The sequence below is a fragment of the Esox lucius genome, chromosome 9 (genome assembly GCF_011004845.1).
Source record: "Esox lucius isolate fEsoLuc1 chromosome 9, fEsoLuc1.pri, whole genome shotgun sequence".
NCBI classification, from domain to species: Eukaryota; Metazoa; Chordata; class Actinopteri; order Esociformes; family Esocidae; genus Esox; species Esox lucius.
Window position 1 is genome coordinate 3,621,420 of NC_047577.1, and position 19,296 is coordinate 3,640,715.

Consider the following 19,296-nt stretch of genomic DNA (forward strand, 5'->3'; position numbering starts at 1 on the left):
AAATACAAAGACATGAATATATTTGAATAATACCACTCTTGTAATACATTTGAAGTACAACTTAGTATCCATAAAAACATTGACAGAAAAGAGTTTAGGCATGATCAGAGAGAACAAGGGAAGGACGTAGATATCATAGCCAGGAGGACAGGCCCCATAGCTTTGAGATACAAAGAGAGAGACAGACAGAGAGAGACAGAGAAACAGAGGGAGAGAGAGACAGAGAGACAGAGGGAGAGAGAGACAGAGGGAGAGAGAGACAGAGAGAGAGAGAGACAGAGAGAGAGAGATCATAGCCAGGAGTAGATGTAGAGATCATAGCCAGGAAGACAGGCCCCATAGCTTTGAGATACAAAGAGAGAGAGAGAGAGACAGACAGAGAGAGAGAGACAGAGGGAGAGAGAGACAGAGAGAGAGAGAGACAGAGACAGAGAGAGACAGAGAGAGAGAGAGAGAGATAGAGAGAGAGAGAGAGAGATAGAGAGAGAGAGAGAGAGACAGAGAGAGAGAGCAGGCACAAGGAAATAAAAAATCAATAATGAATTTTACCAAGATCCTTAATATAATAACCAAGATTCTAGTACAAGGTTTATAATATGCAGGCTTGAATTAAACATTTTTTTTTTTGCAAATCCCACTCTGAGGCAGAAAGGGTCAAAGCCACTCGAACATTGACCCCGGAGCAATTCAGGTTACATGTCTGGCTTAAGGACAAAATTACAGCATTCTCACCTGGTCATCTCTGGGGTTAGATCTGGCAACTGTAAAATTATCTTCCAGTCAGGCACCAGCCAATCATAGGACAGCCAATAAAATACCAGCCAATCAGACCCCAGCTAATTAGATACCAGCCAATCAGACACCAGCTAATTATGCATCAGCTAAACATCCCCCATCATGACTCCTAGATCAGGTATTAAAAAGAAATCTGTACAATTCCAACAACTCTACTAGCTGATTTGCATTCAACGGTTTTAACAAATTAATAATTAACATATTGGAGTGAATTCTCATAACGTCTTGTATTGTCCTTACATTTTGATAGAACTAGAAAATGCTTAATACGTTTTACACTTCATTGGACCCACCCATTTTTGGACTATCGCACATGAAAACAGTTGATTGACTGACATTTTTGGTTAAAAGTTGCATTGGGTACAACCCTGGGATAACACAATAACATGATTCCACTGACACTTATGGAATACACAAAAGGTCAGAACAACCTTGAGACAGTTACAGACAGCCTGAGCTCAGGGTACCAGATCCATTGATTGGACTTCATCCACATTAATAAATTACAAAAACATGTAAATGAACGATAGGAATGCGAGTGCTGAACTCTGGGTAGGAAGGTCAGAGAAAAGAGTAACACTCTTACTGTTAGGCTGAAACGGTTCAAATTCAGTGATATTGAAATAGTTGTATACAATGTTTTCGGAAGGTTTGTAGGTTTCACACTGGTCCCCAATCAGGTAGGGCTCACAGGTGAGGGTGTAGCGGAACTCAACAGTCCCCGTAGTGAGGGAGCAATTATATTCATGTGTCCCCTGATGGATGGTTTTGGTGCAGCTCCCCAGGTTGTCGTTGCTATCCAGTGTGTCTTGGTCCATGACAATCACCGTCAGCTCTTCGTCTTTCTGAAAGGTCCCCATTTCCAACAATGCATTCCAAACAGGATTTTGGGATGTGATCATATCGGTATGTTTTATCTTGGAACCATAGGTGACCACAGCGTACCTATAAGCATGCAAAGAAACAGGAAGTTGAAAACAAAATGGAAAGATTGTTGTTAGCCTAAAGAGCAAAATATTAAGCTGCATGTTTAGGACCACATGTTCCTGGGAGCTCAACTGCAATGAAGGCCAAAATTTATCTGACTGGTTTACTCAATTGGTTTACTCGAAGCTTGCCTTTGAAACGGGCAGAATGCCGTTGTATAGGTCAAAGTAGACCTTTGACCTATACATTCTAATGTCTAAGTAGACCTTTGACCTATACATTCTAAAGTCTAAGTAGACCTTTGACCTATACATTCTAATGTCTAAGCAGACCTTTGACTTATACATTATAATGTATAAGTAGACCTTTGACCTATACATTAAAGACTTTGTTGGTATTTGCCTTATGGTTGATACAAGCTCACATTAACAAAATGTTTTGCTTTTCATCTGAGGGAGTCTTAAAATAGGACCAACCCCTTCAGGGGGCAGCAGCCTCTTATCAACACCAGAGTTAGTAAAGGACTTCTCTGTGACCCTCATTATCCAAAAAATCATTTTTTACAATTTATTTACAGCAGAAATTGTCAAAGCATCTAAGATGAAAAGAACCCAACGGCTTCACCAACACTGACCAATATTACCTATTAACTTCCTACAGGAAAAGTCCTTCTGAGTAATTATGAAAATAAATATTGCCGTCAGTACATTTCGACCACAACACTTTCCGAGTTTGCTTTTGACATAAATTTTAAAGAAAATAAGAACAATCTGAGCCAAGCCAATCAGATACGCGGGCCATCCCATCTTGGTTGGAGGGCCGGCTGTTGACCAATGGTTAGCCAGACGCTTAAAACTGTTTATTATAAAAACCAAAAAATTGTAAAAGTAATTTAAAAACACCCCCATTGGCCATCAGCCTGTCAGAAAAATGGCCATTGAACAGAATTTCAACTCTACTCAGCCGAGGACTGAAGGGAAGAAATGACCTAACTTACGCATCAGTTTCTCCTTGTATCCACTCAGCGTCTCCGTATAGGTCCCAGGCTCTGACCACTGTCACCACCAGGTGTCCCTGTGAGACACTCTTGAAGCAGCAGAATGAATCCTTCTTGGAGTTGGGGTCCCCACAGGGCAGTTCTCTGGTCTCCATGATGGCATTCTCAATCAGGTACTCCTGGACAGCCTTCTTTGTGTTTTGAAGTAAATGTTGTATAAATAATTGGCAGTAGTTGCAGACAGTTATAAGAATTCCCTATAAACTATGAGGACTAAATGTGCCATAGTATGAAATAAATAAATAAATATACAGTGGATATAAAAAGTCTACACACCCCTGTTAAAATGCCAGGTTATTGTGATGTAAAAGAATGAGACAAAGATAAACATGTCAGAACATTTTCCACCTTTAATGTGATCGATAATGTGCACAATTCAATTGAAAAACAAACTGAAATCTTTGAGTGGGAAAAATAAAAAACTCACAATAACCTGGTTGCATAAGTGTGCACACCCTTAAATAAAAATTTTTTTGAAGCACCTTTTGATTTTATTACAACATTCAGTCTTTTTGGGTAGGAGTCTGTTAGCATGGCACATCTTGACGTGGCAATATTTGCCCATTATTTTTTGCAAAAGCGCTCCAAATCTATCAGATTGCGAGGACATCTCCAGTGCACAGCCCTCTTCAGATCACCCCACGGATGTTCAATTGGATTCAGGTCTGGGCTTTGGCTGGGCCATTCCAAAACGTACATTTTCTTCTGGTGAAGCCATGCTTTTGTGGATTAGGATGTGTGCTTTGGGTCGCTGTCGTGCTGAAAGGTGAACTTCCTCCCCATCTTCAGCTTTCTAATGGACGCCTGAAGGTTTTGTGCCAAAATTGCCTGGTATTTGGAACTGTTTATAATTCCCTCCACCCTGACTAAGGCCCCGGTTCCAGCTGAAGAAAAACAGCCCCAAAGCATGATGCTGCCACCACCATGCTTGACTGTGGGTATGGTGTTCTTAGGGTGATGTGCAGTGTTGTTTATGTGCCAAACATAACTTTTGGAATTTTGGCCAAAAAGTTCAACCTTGGTTTCATCAGACCAAGGTTGAGGGACATCCAGTTCTTGGTAATGTCTCTGTTGTGCCATATTCCAAAAGGTATGTTTTTTATTTTTCCCCCTCAAAGATTTCAGTTTGTTTTTCAATTTAATTGTTCACGTTATAGGTCACATTAAAGGTGAAACATTTTCTGACATGATTTATCTTTGTCTCATTCTTTTACATCACAAGAACCTGTTATTTTAACAGGGGTGTGTAGACTTTTTATATCCACTGTATAGGCTTTTAAAAAAAAGAAAATGTGTGTTTTAGGCCACTGTTGAGGATGTAACACAGCCTTGTTTTGATCAGAAAATGTTAAAATTATGTTCCACACATCTAAACTTGAAAATGGATCAGATTTGACCCAAACACAATAGGAGGGTTAAGCTGCGAGTCTTAGCCTATACACTCATGAATTAACTGGAGCTGTCAAAGTTAACGTGTGCGATTAATTTATAATACTTAACACTGTTCATTTTTTTGTCACTGTTAACTAATTTTTGCCGAATCACATGAGCGGAGCCAGCCAAGAAGAGCGAATGTCTGTTACTGATTGACTGACCCTTGTTAAATAGTGTAGTGGTTAGAGAAGCGGGATTTTTAACTACAGGTCCCACGTTTGTATCTCCTCACAGGCAAGGCGAAGTACGCATTATGAATGATTCTGTATAGATGAAAACTTTGCTGTCTAAAACCTTCAGTATCTACATTATAGTAAGCCTGAAATAAAACAATTTACTGTTATATTGCGTCGGTTTCTGGTGGATTTTCGAGGTACGCATCCGTGCATGCGTTTTGGGTCAGGATAGACAAACACATTTGCTGGCTACAACAAACAGTAGTTACATTATAGTAAGCCTTAACTAAAACTGTATATGGTTATATTTTGACTGTTTCTGGCATGGAAAAGTACATCTTCAGTCTCCCTAGCAATTGCTCAATTCTTATGAATATACTTAGGAAGTTAGTAGATACTAGTAAGCCTATTACTGGCTAATAAGTTGTTAAAACTGCTAGTGGCAAAAGCAATACAGTTCATAGATGCTATGGTGGAGGTAAACTTAATAAGAAACGTTAGTCAGTTTAACACAATGCTCGATGGTGTTTAGCGTAGTGATTAAAAACAATACCTCTCACTTGGAAGACCTAACTTCCAATCTATTGAGAGCAACGTTTATACATTTTATTTCCACGATTCCCTCGTCATTTGACCTGACACCCATTGAACGTTTGGCTCTGCGGTGAAGTGGTTAGCGACACAGCCTTCCATGTCGGCGACCCGCGTTTGAATCTCAAGAGCGCCATACTTTCTATTGCGGGCCAGCTGAACTGGGCTTGCCTGGTTTCTTGTTTATTTTTAGGCCTCGGCGCCATCCAGTAAGATCTTGACTTTAGTTGGAGCTGACAGGATCGCGCTACTATCACGCATTTATGGTATACCAGTAACTTCACTGTCGGTTGACTTGACCTGAGCACTTCGCAGGCATTTGTTTTCAAAATATATTTGGAGAGTTGGCATTCATGTCATGAATCGTGTTTACTCGGCAGTAGTCTAACAACAACAGCCTAAAAAAGTGTTAGTAGGCTACACATGCGTTTGTGCAATGGATGTGAGGAAATGGGAATATCTCTCCTTGCGTCCCGCACCTCACTAGAAAACACCATCAAACGAGAATGCAAGCCATGGCTCCCCTAGCTCTGTTGCATGAATCCACTTGCTAACACTTTGCTTGTGGCATGGTAAGTTGTCATTATTTAAGTTTTTTGCTAATCTAAGCTAAGCATTAATGTTACCACCAAAACATATTCTCATAGTGGAATAAGCAAACAACTGTGCTCTGCATGAATTACAGATGTACCCTGATTTAATGTTTGTATATAACATCTCTAGCCACCATGACTACCTTATGCCATTGCCTATTCAAGTTGCCTACCTCATGCATTTGGTTAAATTTGGGAAAAATGTAATAGAGATACTTCATAAAGTATTATGTTGTGGCTAACATCTTTCAGGAAATCTAATGTTTACAGGCATTCTTTAACCACATTTCAGCATAAACATCAAAAGACAATAGCTTGACCAGTTTAGGTGTGTAATTCAATGGGTTAAATGCCTGCACACCATGTAGCTGTCCAGATAAGAGGGGTTGATATGTGTTTTATATAGGTGACACAAATAAGGTATCAAAAACCGGAGAGGAACTTTTGGAAAAATACAACATAATTCTCTATAAGTGTATAGGCTACAAGAAAGGTGCATCTTTGCGGATCTCTAGTTGGGCTAACAAGTTTATTTCTAGGCCAGTGTATAGGTCCAGACTCCTAGTTTAAGCACATGCATCGTTTGTCTATAGGTGACATGAGTAAGGTATCGAAAAACCGAGAGGAGATTGGGGAAAAATACCACATACTTTTCTCCAAGTGTATGGGCTATGAAAACGGCATGTCTTTGCAGGTCTCAACCCGGGGTTCTAGTGGGCTAACGAGTTGATTTCAATGCCAGTGCACAGGTCCAGATTCTTAGTTTAAGCACATGCGTCATTTGTTTTTCTATAGATGACATGAATAATCAAAAATCCAAGAGGAGATTTTGGAAAAATACAACGTAAGTTTCTTCCGTAGTGAATAAGATATCATCATATGTGTATTATTAACGTTTCATTTTTTAAATATCACGGTATATCGCGACACCCCTAGTTCGGAACTAAATATTCATAGGTGGGGTACGTTGTGGACAAGTATTCTGCCAGCAGCACTAATGATGATGTCACAATCATGTGGTAATGACAAAACTATCAAAATATAAGCACCCATATCAATATATTGCATTGTGTATTATTCATTCTAAAGACGGTAAATTGTACCCAAAGGCAAAAAGTCATAAATATATATATTTTTTTTAAATTAAGAACAGTATTTAAACAAAACATTTACCGACCGGTTTGTAAAATAAATTACCTTATAAAGGAATTACCTAAATCCACATTCAAAACTTATTTAATGAAGCCAAATCCAATTTGGCATCAGTCAATGACTTGTTATTCCTTTTAGGCAGACAGCAGGAAATCCAATCAAATTCCTTCTTTCCACTAAATAGAAGGTGGTCTAGTCCATTGCCTGCGTAGTGTTTGTTACCACATTTATCAAAATGAAAAGCATACTGTACTTTCACACCCTGCCGGGCCACAGGGTCGGGTATGAGCTGGTGTAGAGGCTTCAGACTATAGTAGATGATGTCCGGGTGGTCCTTTAGGGAGCTCTTCCAGTTCCTGAACCCCTCAACATTGTCACTGTTGGGTGACATGTCCATAGTCCAACTGGAACCTCCCGTAACCCTGGAGTATTGGCTGAAGATTTCTGAGCCGGAGGAGCTCTTTGAGGAATGGCTGTCGAGAACTGTAGCGCACTTGTGGAAGTTAGCGTTTACTCCCAATCCAATGTTTTTTTTAAAACCCATAGATAAGCATGATTCCACCTGAGAAGTGAGGAGAGAAAGAGAGAGGATAGACTGTATGCAGAGTAATGAATAGTATTAAAAGTATGGAGGAAGTGGATAATAATGGTGATGTATTTGCCCAGACAACCGGTCCTATTTTAATAACTATTTTGACTGACTGCTAGATAGGCAGGCACTCTCCACCAATCTGAAGTGGGCAAGCCACCCTTTTCCGACCATGACCACGTTCAAATAAACCTACCATTAATATTATAGACTGATCATTTCTTTGTCAGTGGGCAAACATACAAATTCAGCAGGGAATCAAATACTTTTTTCTCTCACTGTAGGTCCGGAAATAATTGGACACTGACACAAGTTTTGTTATTTTGGCTGCTTACCAAAATATATTCAAATTACAGTTAAATAATTAATATGGGCTTAAAATGCAGTCTTTCAGCTTTAATTTGAGGGTATTCACATCCAAATTGAAGGAAGGGATTAGGAATTACAGCTCTTTAATATGTAGCCCCTTCTTTTTCAAGGGACAAAAGTAATTGGACAATTGACTTAAAAGCTGTTTCATGGACAGGTGTGGGCTATACCTACATTAATTCTTCATCAATTAAGCAGGTAGAAGGTCTGGAGTTGATTCCAGATGTGGCATTCGCATTTGGAAGCTGTTGTGGACCCATTAGGAGTGGCCAAATCAACAGTTTGGTACATTCTGAGAAAAAAAGAACGCACTGGTGAGCTCTGCAACACCAAAAAGGCCTGGACATCCATGGAAGACAACAGTGGTGGATGATCGTAGGATCCTTTCCATGGGAAAGAAAAGCCCCTTCACAACATCCAGCCAAGTGAAGAACACTCTACAGGAGGTAGACATATCATTATCCAAGTCTACCATAAAGACAAGAATTCACAAGAGCAAATACAGAGGGTTGACCACAAGCTGCAAACCATTCATTAGCCTCAGGAATAGAAAGGCAGATTAGATTTAGCCAAAAAACATCTAAAAAAGCCAGCCCAGTTCTGGAAAAGCATTCTTTGGACAGATGAAACTAAGATCAATCTGTACTGGAATGATGGGAAGAAAAAAGTATGGAGAAGGTTTGGAACAGCTCATGATCTGAAGCATACCACATCATCTATAAAACATGGTGGAGGCAGTGTGATGGCATGGGCATGCATGGCATCCAATGGCAGTGGGTCACTAATGTTTTTTTATGATGTGTCAGAAGACAGAAGCAGCCGGATGAATTCTGAAGTATATAGGGGTATATTGTCTGCTCAGATTCAGCCAAATTCAGATGGACAATGACCCAAAACATACTGCGAAAGCCAAGTCAAGCACCTGATCTCAGCCCAATCGAGCATGCATTTCACTTGCTAAAAACAAAACTTAAGGCAGAAAGACCCACGAACCAACAACAACTAAAGACAGCTACAGTAAAGGCTTGGCAAAGCATCACAAAGGAGGAAACCCAGCGTTTGGTGAGACTTCAAGCATTCATTGCTGCAAATAAATCTTGACAGAGTAATTTATTTATGATTGGGTTAATTTTTCCAAATACATTTCTGCCCCTGAAATAAGGGGACTGTGTACGCAAATGGTTGCAATTCCTAAATGTTTCATGTGATATTTATTTCAACCCCTTGAAATAAAGCTGAAAGTCTGCATTTCAAATGCATCTCGGTTGAGGCAAAAGTACAGAGGCAAAAGTATGAAAATTGTATCAGTGTCTAAATATTTCCGGACCTAACTGTAACTGAACTTATAAATTATTTTAAATGTATGAGTAGAACAAGGCAGAAACAAGGCAGAAACAACGCTGTGTTTTCTATTCCTGTAGACCTACCCTCCTGTAGGTTTTAATTACAACCCTGTTCCTGGAGACCTACCCTCCTGTAGGTTTCAACTCAAACCCTGTTCCTGGAGATCTACGCTCCTGCACATTTTAACCCCAATGCTGTGGTTTAGAACCTCCTAAATGCGCTCTTTGTTTCATACCAGATCTTGTCTTATGTAATGGCTCCTGATTTACGTTCATGAATCCAAAAGGTTACTTCATCATAGAATGCGACCGCTCTATTTCACCAGGTAATGTGACGTACCTCTTGGGTAGAGTGACCGCTGTTCTGTGCCTGACAGGTGCTTATCGCTGTGGTTACCGTCACTTGGCCTCCCAGGTTAACCTGGTGGATGTAGTGAGTCCCGTATGTTCTGATGAGTTGGCGGTAATGGGCCTTAGAGTTCAAGGAGATGTCCTTTAGAAACTCAGTACTGAGAGTGGGAGTGTTTGGCACCCTGTAACTGCAACCCAAGAGATTGACATCACAAATCGAAACTAAAAAGCATACATTGATTGAGATTATGTGTGTGTGAATCCCGAATCTGCCATGGACAGACTTTGCCTGTTAACCAAATAATCAAATCTAATCTTGGTTCTCTTCTGTGAATGACTGGACCGAACTCATTCGCTACACAGATGGCAATGTCAGATTCTTGATTCTCTCACCCGTATGTCCTTCTCCATCTCTAACCTGCCTCTCCCATCAGCTAAACTCCTTCTTTTGTCTCCTGGTTCTGTCTTTTCCACTCAACTCTCCTCTCTCACCACATCCTGTGACTCTCGCTGTCCCTTTTCATCCCAACTTTCTCAGCCCTCTTTTCCTGCTCTGTTGACTCACTGTCAGTCCACAGAACAGGGCCTTGGTCAGCTGAGTAAATATTCAGTCTGTCCTCACTAGTTTCTCTATCTCATTATCTGGTCCTTAAGCCACTACTACCAATCCACATTTAAAGCTTCAGCGCTTGGATAAACTTGTCAGTCCTTTTGTGAGATAACACCCTACATCAATGCCCAAACAGCATCACAAGAACTTGCATTATCCGTCATCAGCAGATTGTTACATTTACACAATCTGGTTATTCCTCTGATAACACCAGAACCTGCATTACAGAAAACTATTGGGAAAAGATGGAAAAATAGAAATATAATGACGACATAAATCAAAGAAAGAGAGAAATATAAAATACATTATAATAATCAACCCCATCAGGTCTAAAGAGGTCTTTACAGTTCCAAAAGATATTTAAATTGTCAAAAAACCTTATCCCGTGGTTGAGGCACGCCGATGTCAGCCACGTATTCAGCCCAAGGAGTCTGCTAAAAGATCCAATTCCTTTCCCCAAGGTGATGAAAACATGTTGTTGAAAGTTGTTCACTTTCTCTAGTAGTATAGAAAAATAAATGTTCAGGATCTCAGAGCCAGTTTTCCTTTGCAGAATGTCAAAAGTCCCAGTGTGGATAATAATCTTCATGTTGCTTGGATGTGTAGAGAGAATAACTGGCAACATTTCTGTTAGCTCTCTGACCGATGTGTCAGCCATGGTTAGGTTTTTAGTCTTTGCCATTCTGATATGCTTGGTTATATCGTCCACAATCAAGGTAGTATCTGGTTCATCAAATGTGGAGTTAGCAAAGTTTCTTCTTTCCCTTGTCCTATCAGTGGTTTTAGGGCTATTTCTTGGATTTTGGTTAGCCCTAATGCTAGTGTTGTGGTTAGCTTCTCTATGTACATTTACACACATTTTGTTCTGAATCAATTGTACCTGTTTTGCAGTGAGAGTTCAGGTGGTGGATTCAAGTTGGTGCTTTCTTATTTGATTTCTTGCTGGATTTGCCTCTGCAGTGTACAACGTCCAACCAAGTCCCCACTGGAGTTGATGCCTTCGGTCTAGCCCCAGTGTTGTGCCAGTAAGATGTGTCATTGGAGAAGGCTGGTTCTCTGAGCCTGGATCCTCTCTAGGTTTCTTCCAAAATTTGGCCTTCTTAGGGAGTTTTTCGTAGCCACTGAAATTCAACACTACTGTTGTTTGCTTCTTGGGGTTTAAGGCAGGGTGTTTTTGTAAAAGCACTTTGTGACAACTACTGTTGTAAAAAGGGTTTTATAAATACATTTGATTGATTGATTGATTGATGGTTTGAAAGCCTCTGTGGTTAATCCTGAGGTGTTAACACACGACCAGGGGAGCATGTCAGCCAGGTCGTTAACAGAGTGCTCAAAATTTGATGTAATCCCTTGTATACCAATCTGTCTGTCCGTTAGCGTTTGGTAGCTCGACACCTAGAGTAGCTGCTACAGTCAATTAATTGTTCACTCTCACGTTTCAAGCTGCATTATCGTCTCATTCAGTCGCTCGCTCTGAAATTGCTCTGATCTGTTCACAAGTTTTGACTGCGTTCTGTCAAGCATAGGTTTATCTTTTGAGCTCTCTAGCCTTAGGTTAGCCTGTTGTGCTATGTTAGCATTAGCATTTTTTGATTCACCTACCGGACAGGACCCATATTCTGACTGGAGGAGCGCTCAGGTGACTAAATCTTCTAAGCGGTTGATCCGTTCCTCCAACAGCTGTCTTAGCTCCTCCATCATAAGAAAATCACTCAAAAATACTAAAGAACCACCAGCGAAATTGAAGGCTGGTAATGGTTGTGTTTTATTGTGTTGAGTGGTAGAAGTAAAGAAATGTCTAATGTACCCTTTGTTTGAACTACTTTCTGAAAGTCAGCCACCAACAACAGGCTCAGACTGTCAGATCTCCACACATGCACTGTGTCTACAGGGCTGGGGGGGCAGTGGATCACACCCGTGGGAGGCAAAGGGCGGGGGTGTCGCAATCTTTTTAAATGTTCACCCGCCAGAAGAGGACTGGTCACCCCACCGAGCCTGGTTCCTCTCTAGGTTTTGATGATATTGGACTAGAATTTACCTACAATGCATTTTCATCTGAGATTACCACACGCCCCTCTGCACCAGCGCATATGATCAAGTGATCGCATGACATCAACATTATCATCATTATCATCACTATTACCTGTAGAGGCGGCAGGTAAGATTCTGCGAGTAGAATGAATGACTTCCCTGTTTGGCCTTGGTCCTGGCAAAGTTGGTAATATCTGACTGGGATCCGCCCATCTCTATGCCGGAACTCACGTCCTTCTCCACAGTGAGAATTACGGGTCCCACAGGTGCACTTGCAGACCCCTTCATTTTATAATCCAGACCCGCCTTCCAGTTTTCAGACACCGTGTTAGTAGTTGCCACTGCGAGCTCACTGGAGAGAGAAGAGGACAGACGTTCATTGTCCACAAAGGCACACTGTCATCCATTTTACATGTTGGTAAAGTTTTCAGAAGCGTTAACCATTCTTATCACCTGACAGAGTTCTGAGAGGTACTGGTGACGTCCATAGTGCAGTCGCTGTTTGCCCTCCAGTCTACGACGGACAAGGAAAGTTTCTGAAGCTCTTTCCCCTGTTGGGGGTTGGAACACAGCGTACAGGTTTTGTCGGGGTTCAGGAAGGTCTTCGTGTCGATTAGGTAGGCCCCTTTACGCTTTAGGGTCACCACATCAAACCCCTCCCCTGCCAGGTTGTGACCGGGGACGAAGGGGGCGGAGTCACAGCGCGATTTGTCTATGGAACAGGTGAGGGTGGAGTCAAAAAGAGAAAGAAAAAGGAGGAAAGGGAGAGAGAGGATGGGAGGGACTAGTGAGGGCATTACTGAACTGGAGGTGGGGAGGAAAAGGAGGAGACAAGTGAGAAGATACAAAGGGAATGGAGGAGAAAAAAGATTCATTTGAACCCCCAAAAATTGTTGCAGCATTTACCAGATTCAAGGGCAGCGGAAGAATCTTGCTCACAAACACAAGTGCAAGTTCCAACCCTGCCTCTGTGCCCTACACACTCGCTCTGAGTGCCCTTCATGGCGTCAAGCTGCTGACAAAACTAGGGGTCAAAAATAGTGGTCCGATTCAGGACACACCTTCGTGACCCCCTTCATGCTGTCTTTTAATTAATAAACCAAGCATGAAATTAAAACATAGACTCTTAATCAGTCATAAACAAAAATATTTTTCATATTGTGACATGAGTATCCATTGTTTTGTTTGAAATTGTGCAGAAAGATAAACTGGTGTTTGTGGTTGTTAACATTAGATTTTTACTTCAGAAAGTTCATTTTGTTATTAAAATATGTTTGTCTATACGACGTAACGTTAGCTAGCAACATTTTATGCTAAGCTTGGAAAAGTTTACACTACATTAGAATTGGATTTTAAAACTTTTTGAATAAGTATATATTTAATTTGAAGGTAGGCAGAACAATTAACAGGAACTACTGGAAAGGCTGAAGGCCCAGCTGACTTCAACACAACAATACTGGCTATAATGGGAAGGGATGTCAGAGAAGAAAAGAGGCGGCAGAGACAGAGATGGAGGGGAGATGTTTCAGCAGGGGACTTCTCAGCGTCCTGGATGACTGGTGGACATCCATACTATTTACACACCCAATTCCCTTCTGCTGTGCCTGGACATTAATCTAGAAAAGGCAGCACAGGTTGTTATACTGGCAAAGGCAGAAGGCAAAGTTCAACAATGCATTGCTCAGTGTCCTGGAGGCCATATCAATTACAGTAATGTATCTTACAGTTTTCCAAAATGTTCTTGTTTTCTAGTTGGGCATTTTTAAGGGTGTGATTTAAGATTTTGTTACCTGCCTTAACCATTTCTGTTGCGTCCAGCTGATTATCAAGCTATTGTCAATGTGAATGTCACTGTCAACTTTATTTATATAGCACATTTAAAACAACCATGGTTGACCAAAGTGCTAAACAGGATGAAATGTCAAATACATGAATAAGCAAGTACAAAGTTTGTAACAATTAGAAAGAAAATAAAAATAAACATAACAGCCGCACAGAAAAAGACAACTGATGCCGAGGTCAGCTAGGATTAAAAGCCAGAGCGAAAAGATGTGTCTTTAGCAGTGATTTAAAGGTTTGTAGAGTCTGAGCAGCTATAATGTGCATCTGGTTAGTCAATTGTGTTCATTCCTGCCTATTATGTTCATTCCTGCCAGGAACCAAGCAAATGTTTTCAAACTTTCTCTCATACCCCCTCAAACAACACTCATCAAAAAATAGGGGCAACGTGTAGATAATACTTTGGGACTTCCCAAAACAAGTCCTAATTAGCCACGTTCAGTTGCAGCCAAAGCCAAAGGTGAAAGATGCTTTTCTGGAGCCCTGAAACAGTCACCATAATTAGGGCACATTTCCAACAAAGGAAATGAAGAGCAGAGAGGTAAGATTCAGCTGGCTCTCTTCCCAGAGGGGGATTTACTTTTATAATGTATTTACAAGATATTTTGTTATCAAGTGTCAGCACATTGTTGACACTTATCTTCCTTTCGTTCTTTATAAATGACATTGTCTTGGACCATGCAGGATGTAGGGATATCCTGGAGGAGAAGGTTCTGAAGGAATAGTACCAAGGACCTTCTAAATATAACAGGACCCCTTAAATTACAATTTTTGGGAAACGGGACATTTAGGGGAATAATGCTTTTCATTGATAAAAGAACGAACTGCATTGTGGTATTGCGGGTTGTTGGCGTGCTGTACGCTGCCTGCCAAACTTTTTTCGAATTTACTCTATATAAACTAATTGGTCAAAATTCTATTTTAAGAGTTTTACCAACGCAATATTTTTCTCTGTTAACCTCTTTTTGGACATAATTAACGGGACTACTCACCCCTGAACACCCGAGGCTAAGTATCATTACAATGCCTTATCACTGTAATTGTTGTAGCAACAACACGGAGGAGAACTATCGTCTTAAGTTAAAGATAGCAGAGTTAGAGGCTCGGCTTCTGACGCAAATGTCAGGCAAGGATTATGCTTGTGTAGAAACAGAAAAAACTGCGTCAGTGCCACCAGGACGAAACGATAGTTTTGTTAGCCCCCCGGCACAGCTCCTGCAGCCGGGCAATAACTTTCTCTTGGTCACTGGGAAGAAATGCCGTCGACCTGTTAAATCTGAATCGTTGCTAAATCCAACTGAGACTTTCAACAGGTTTTCCCCACTGGAGTCGGAGTCAAGGCCCGAGCCGTCTTCGGAGGGGAATGATCGGCAGGCATGTTCTACCGGTGGCCTGGAAAAACTGAAAACTTTAGTCATTGGCGATTCCATTACCCGCAGTATTAGACTAAAGAATCAGCCGGCGATCGTACACTGTTTACCGGGGGGTAGAGCCACCGACGTAGCCGCAAATCTGGGGTTGGTGCTAGCGAAGTCTAAAACTGGCGAGTACAGAGATATTGTTATTCACGTTGGCACCAACGACGTTGGATGAAACAGTTAGAGGTTATGAAGCAGAACATAGCATCAGTGTGTAAACTAGCTAGAAAGATGTGTCGGCATCGAGTAATTGTCTCTGGCCCCCTCCCAGCTAGGGGTGGTGACGAGCTCTACAGCAGACTTGTGCAACTCAATCGCTGGCTGAAAACGGAGTTCAGTCCGTCGCAGGAGGTAGAGTTTGTAGATAACTGGCTTTCTTTTTGGACTCTCCCAGAAATAGGGCCAGGCCTGATCTGCTGAGGAGCGACGGACTCCATCCTAGCTGGAGTGATGCTCTTCTTAAATGTTAGATCCCTTCCTCCAAAGGCAGTTGCCGTAAATGAATTAATCTCTGATCATAAACTAGATGCTATTGGTTTATGTGAAACGTGGCTAAAGCCTAATGAATTCACTGCCTTAGATGAGGCCTCTCCTCCTGGCTATACTAGTGATCATATCCCTCGTGCATCCCGAAAAGGAGGGGGTGTCGCTAATATTTATGACAGTAAATATAAATGTACTCTCAAACACATCACTGAGTTTCATTATTTTGAAGTTTTACAAATGAAAGTTAACCAGGCTGATAAATCGTTTTACATAGCTACTATTTATAGGCCCCCCGGGCCATACACAATGTTCCTCAATGAGTTTCCAGAATTCTTGTCTAACCTTGTAGTCATGGCAGATAGTATTCAAATTTTTGGCGATTTCAATATTCATATAGAAAAGTCCAATGATCCTCTTCAAAAAGCCTTTGAAGCCATAATTGACTCAATGGGTTTTATCCAACATGTCTCAGGTCCAACACATTGCCACAATCACACCTTAGATTTAGTCCTGTCACGAGAAATAGATATTGTAGATCTAATAATTTTCCCCCATAATCCTGGAATATCGGATCACTGTCTTATTACATTTACCGTTAAAACAAGAAATCCACTTGCTCCGCAAACAATGAGTTTCAAAAGCCGTACTATAAATTCTCGCACTACAAATAAATTCCTTGATATTCTTACATGTTCGCTCATTAATGACAGAGTAAATAAATCTGTAAACGATCAAATCGAGGATCTAAACTCAACACCCCGAAATACATTAGACACAGTTGCACCACTAAAAACTAAAGAAATACGCAACAAGAAACTTGCTCCCTGGTAGACAGACAATACTAGAGCACTTAAGCAAGCCTCCAGAAAATTGGAGTGAAAGTGGCGCTCCACCAAGTTGGAAGTATTCAGACTAGCCTGGATAGACAGTACACTACAATACCGAAAATCACTCACGTCTCCTCGATCATCTTATTTCTCCAACCTGATTGAGCTGAACAAAAACAATCCAAAATTTCTCTTTGATACAGTTGCAAAGTTAACAAAAAAGCATAGCTTAGCAAGTGAAGTGGGTCTTCACTTTAGTTATGAACTACTTTGATGAAAAGATCGTCACCATTAGAAAACAAATAACTGACTCCTCCTTAAATAGTTATGGTCCTCAAAATCTCAGTTGTCCTAAAAATTTCCTGAACCTCCCTGACCAGGTGTCAATGGGGACACTTGAATTTTTTGATACCGTATCGCTCAACACATTTACTACATTTGTAATGAGTTCTAAACCCACAAACTGTCAGCTAGACCCGATTCCAACAAAATTACTTAAGGAGCTATTTCCTGTTCTAGGTCAGCCAAAGCTGAACATAATGAATTGCTCCCTTTCCTCCGGATGTGTACCAAACTCACTAAAAATAGAGGAAATTAAGCCTCTTCTAATCTGGACCCCGACATTATAGGCCAATATCGAACCTCCCGTTCCTCTCAAAAATCTTAGAAAAATGTGTTTCCCAACAACTGAATGCCATCCTAAAGACAAATAACACTTGTGAAATGCTCCAGTCCGGTTTTAGATCCCATCATAGTAGTGAGACTGCACTCGTGAAGGTAACAAATGACCTTCTAATGGCCTCAGACAAAGGTTCCACATCCGTCCTGTTGCTTCTTGATCTTAGTGCTGCTTTTGACACTATTGATCACTCCCTTCTCTTAGAGAGAGAAAAAAATTATAACTTTAAACTACTGATATCTGATTATGTATTTTTCTTAAAATGAGTAACTATGAACACAGTGTTTTTAATGTTGCAAATCCACTCACCTTTTGGAGTTTTGTGAGTAGTTCTTTGTTAGTGGTCATCAGATGTTTGTCTAGCTGTTGGTCAGGCTCTCCTTTTATAGAGGCTGGGTCAGTGGGTGTGATATTACATCTGTGTTTCTGACTGAACTATATAAGGGGACAAAAGTCTGCAGACTGTGGTTAAAATGTCCTCAAATTTAAACAGGCATCTATTTGTTTTATGCCCAGGGCACAAGTGACAAGCGGCCTCAGGGTCATTAATGGTAAGGTTTAGGGTTAGTCATTATTTGTTAGGTTTAGGGTTAGTCATTAATGGTTAGGTTTAGGATTAGTCACTAATGGTTAGGTTTAGGCATTAGGGTTAGTTTAAGTTTGGCCATAAATGTTAAGTTATTGAGGTTTGGGACTGGCAAAAGTAGGATCCCTTCAACTTTGGTATCCCTAATTAGATAGCTAAGTGAATGTGTGTGTTTACGTGTGTGTCCACATGGGATCAAAGTCTAATAATGCATGTGGTAACCATGGAGACACCCACAAAGGCTGTAAAAACAAGACAAACCATTTGGATTGAAAAAAAAGGCTAATTCCTGTTTGGGGGAAAACCATACATGTGGGGTCGGTATTTTAGTTTGGGGTTAATTTTACAGAACACGGATTTAGGTTTTCTGGTTCCTACAAGCATTAAAACAATTTTAAAAAGTGTGTATGATCCTATGCTAGCCGGAAAATGTTTATTTCCAGTTGAGGGTGAGGTTTAAGTTACAAAGCAATAATTGAGGGTTAATTAGGGCCACTAATATGTACACGCCAATGGAAGAAAGGCACAATGGAAATACATCTACCATTCATTTATCATATCCTTGTAAACCGAAGTTATCGTTTTTTTTGGAGAAACCAAATTGTTTCTCCAAAATAATAAAAACTGACCCTCTTGCCTTACATTAACAAGGTTGAGGCAGCCCCAGAACCACAGAGTGAACTCTCAAAGTCCTGAATAACTAATGGCCACTGGAGGGCATCAAAAAACCTTCCATGGGATTCAAGTTCCAGATCACCATTATTCAACAACCGCCCTATGAGTTCTGACCGGAGCCTGCTGGTTTTCTGTCCTACCACTGTCCGAAAATCATCCACCCAAAAATAAAATTTCAGACGCACATTTACAAAATAAGAGTCCTTTAATGGTGAGAGATGAACAAATCATATGCAGTGGCTCTTAGCAGATCCCAAACTGGGTAATGTAGTTCCCCAAAACATATGGGATACAGTGAAACAGTACATGGCAATAGGGGCCAGGGAACTACAAACATGACAGACTGAAGTGTACCAGGACGACTCTCCCACCTAGCCAAGGGGTGTTGGCATTCATCTAATAGTATCCCTCTGGTCAGGCCTGACAACACCTGGACAGGCCTTTCACAAACCACATGGTGTGGCACAGCAACGCGGTACTTGATGGGGCGCGCAGGTTGTAGCCCGCAGCGGCTAAGAGAGAAACCCACCCATTGTCTCCATCTATGCGGTCGTGTTCACTGTGACACCAGGCTGCTGGGCAAGACATTGGTCTAGTGGCTGCTGACCGGGTAATGGGGGGGTGGGGTGGGGGCAGTCAGATGCCACTGTTGAGGGGGGGGGGGGGGGGGGGGGGGTTAATGGTACACACACACACACACAATCCCTAAGGGGAGGCGCACACGCACACGCTTGTTAGTTTGTTGCAAACTATCAGGTATTTTCTCAC

At 41.2% G+C, this 19,296-nt stretch overlaps 1 protein-coding gene across 4 annotated transcripts; it reads right to left on the bottom strand.

The window, feature by feature from the left end:
• Positions 1-480: 480 nt before the first annotated feature.
• On the bottom strand, positions 481-17,850 carry LOC105027487 (perforin-1). 4 transcript variants are annotated; one of them, XM_010899607.5, is made up of 7 exons: positions 17,577-17,850; positions 12,472-12,822; positions 12,131-12,370; positions 9,367-9,565; positions 6,979-7,287; positions 2,720-2,910; positions 481-1,740 (listed from the first exon to the last, which is right to left on the bottom strand). In XM_010899607.5, exons 2-7 carry the CDS (start codon positions 12,813-12,815, stop codon positions 1,299-1,301), a joined length of 1,725 nt encoding a protein of 574 aa, XP_010897909.2. In that variant the 5' UTR covers positions 12,816-12,822; positions 17,577-17,850; the 3' UTR covers positions 481-1,298. The 4 variants fall into 4 exon arrangements, with proteins under 4 accessions (XP_010897909.2, XP_028978330.2, XP_028978331.2 ...); XM_029122497.2 differs by lacking the exon at positions 17,577-17,850 and having other exon boundaries at positions 12,472-13,215; XM_029122498.2 differs by lacking the exons at positions 6,979-7,287; positions 17,577-17,850 and having other exon boundaries at positions 12,472-13,215.
• Between the last annotated feature and the right edge of the window lie 1,446 nt (positions 17,851-19,296).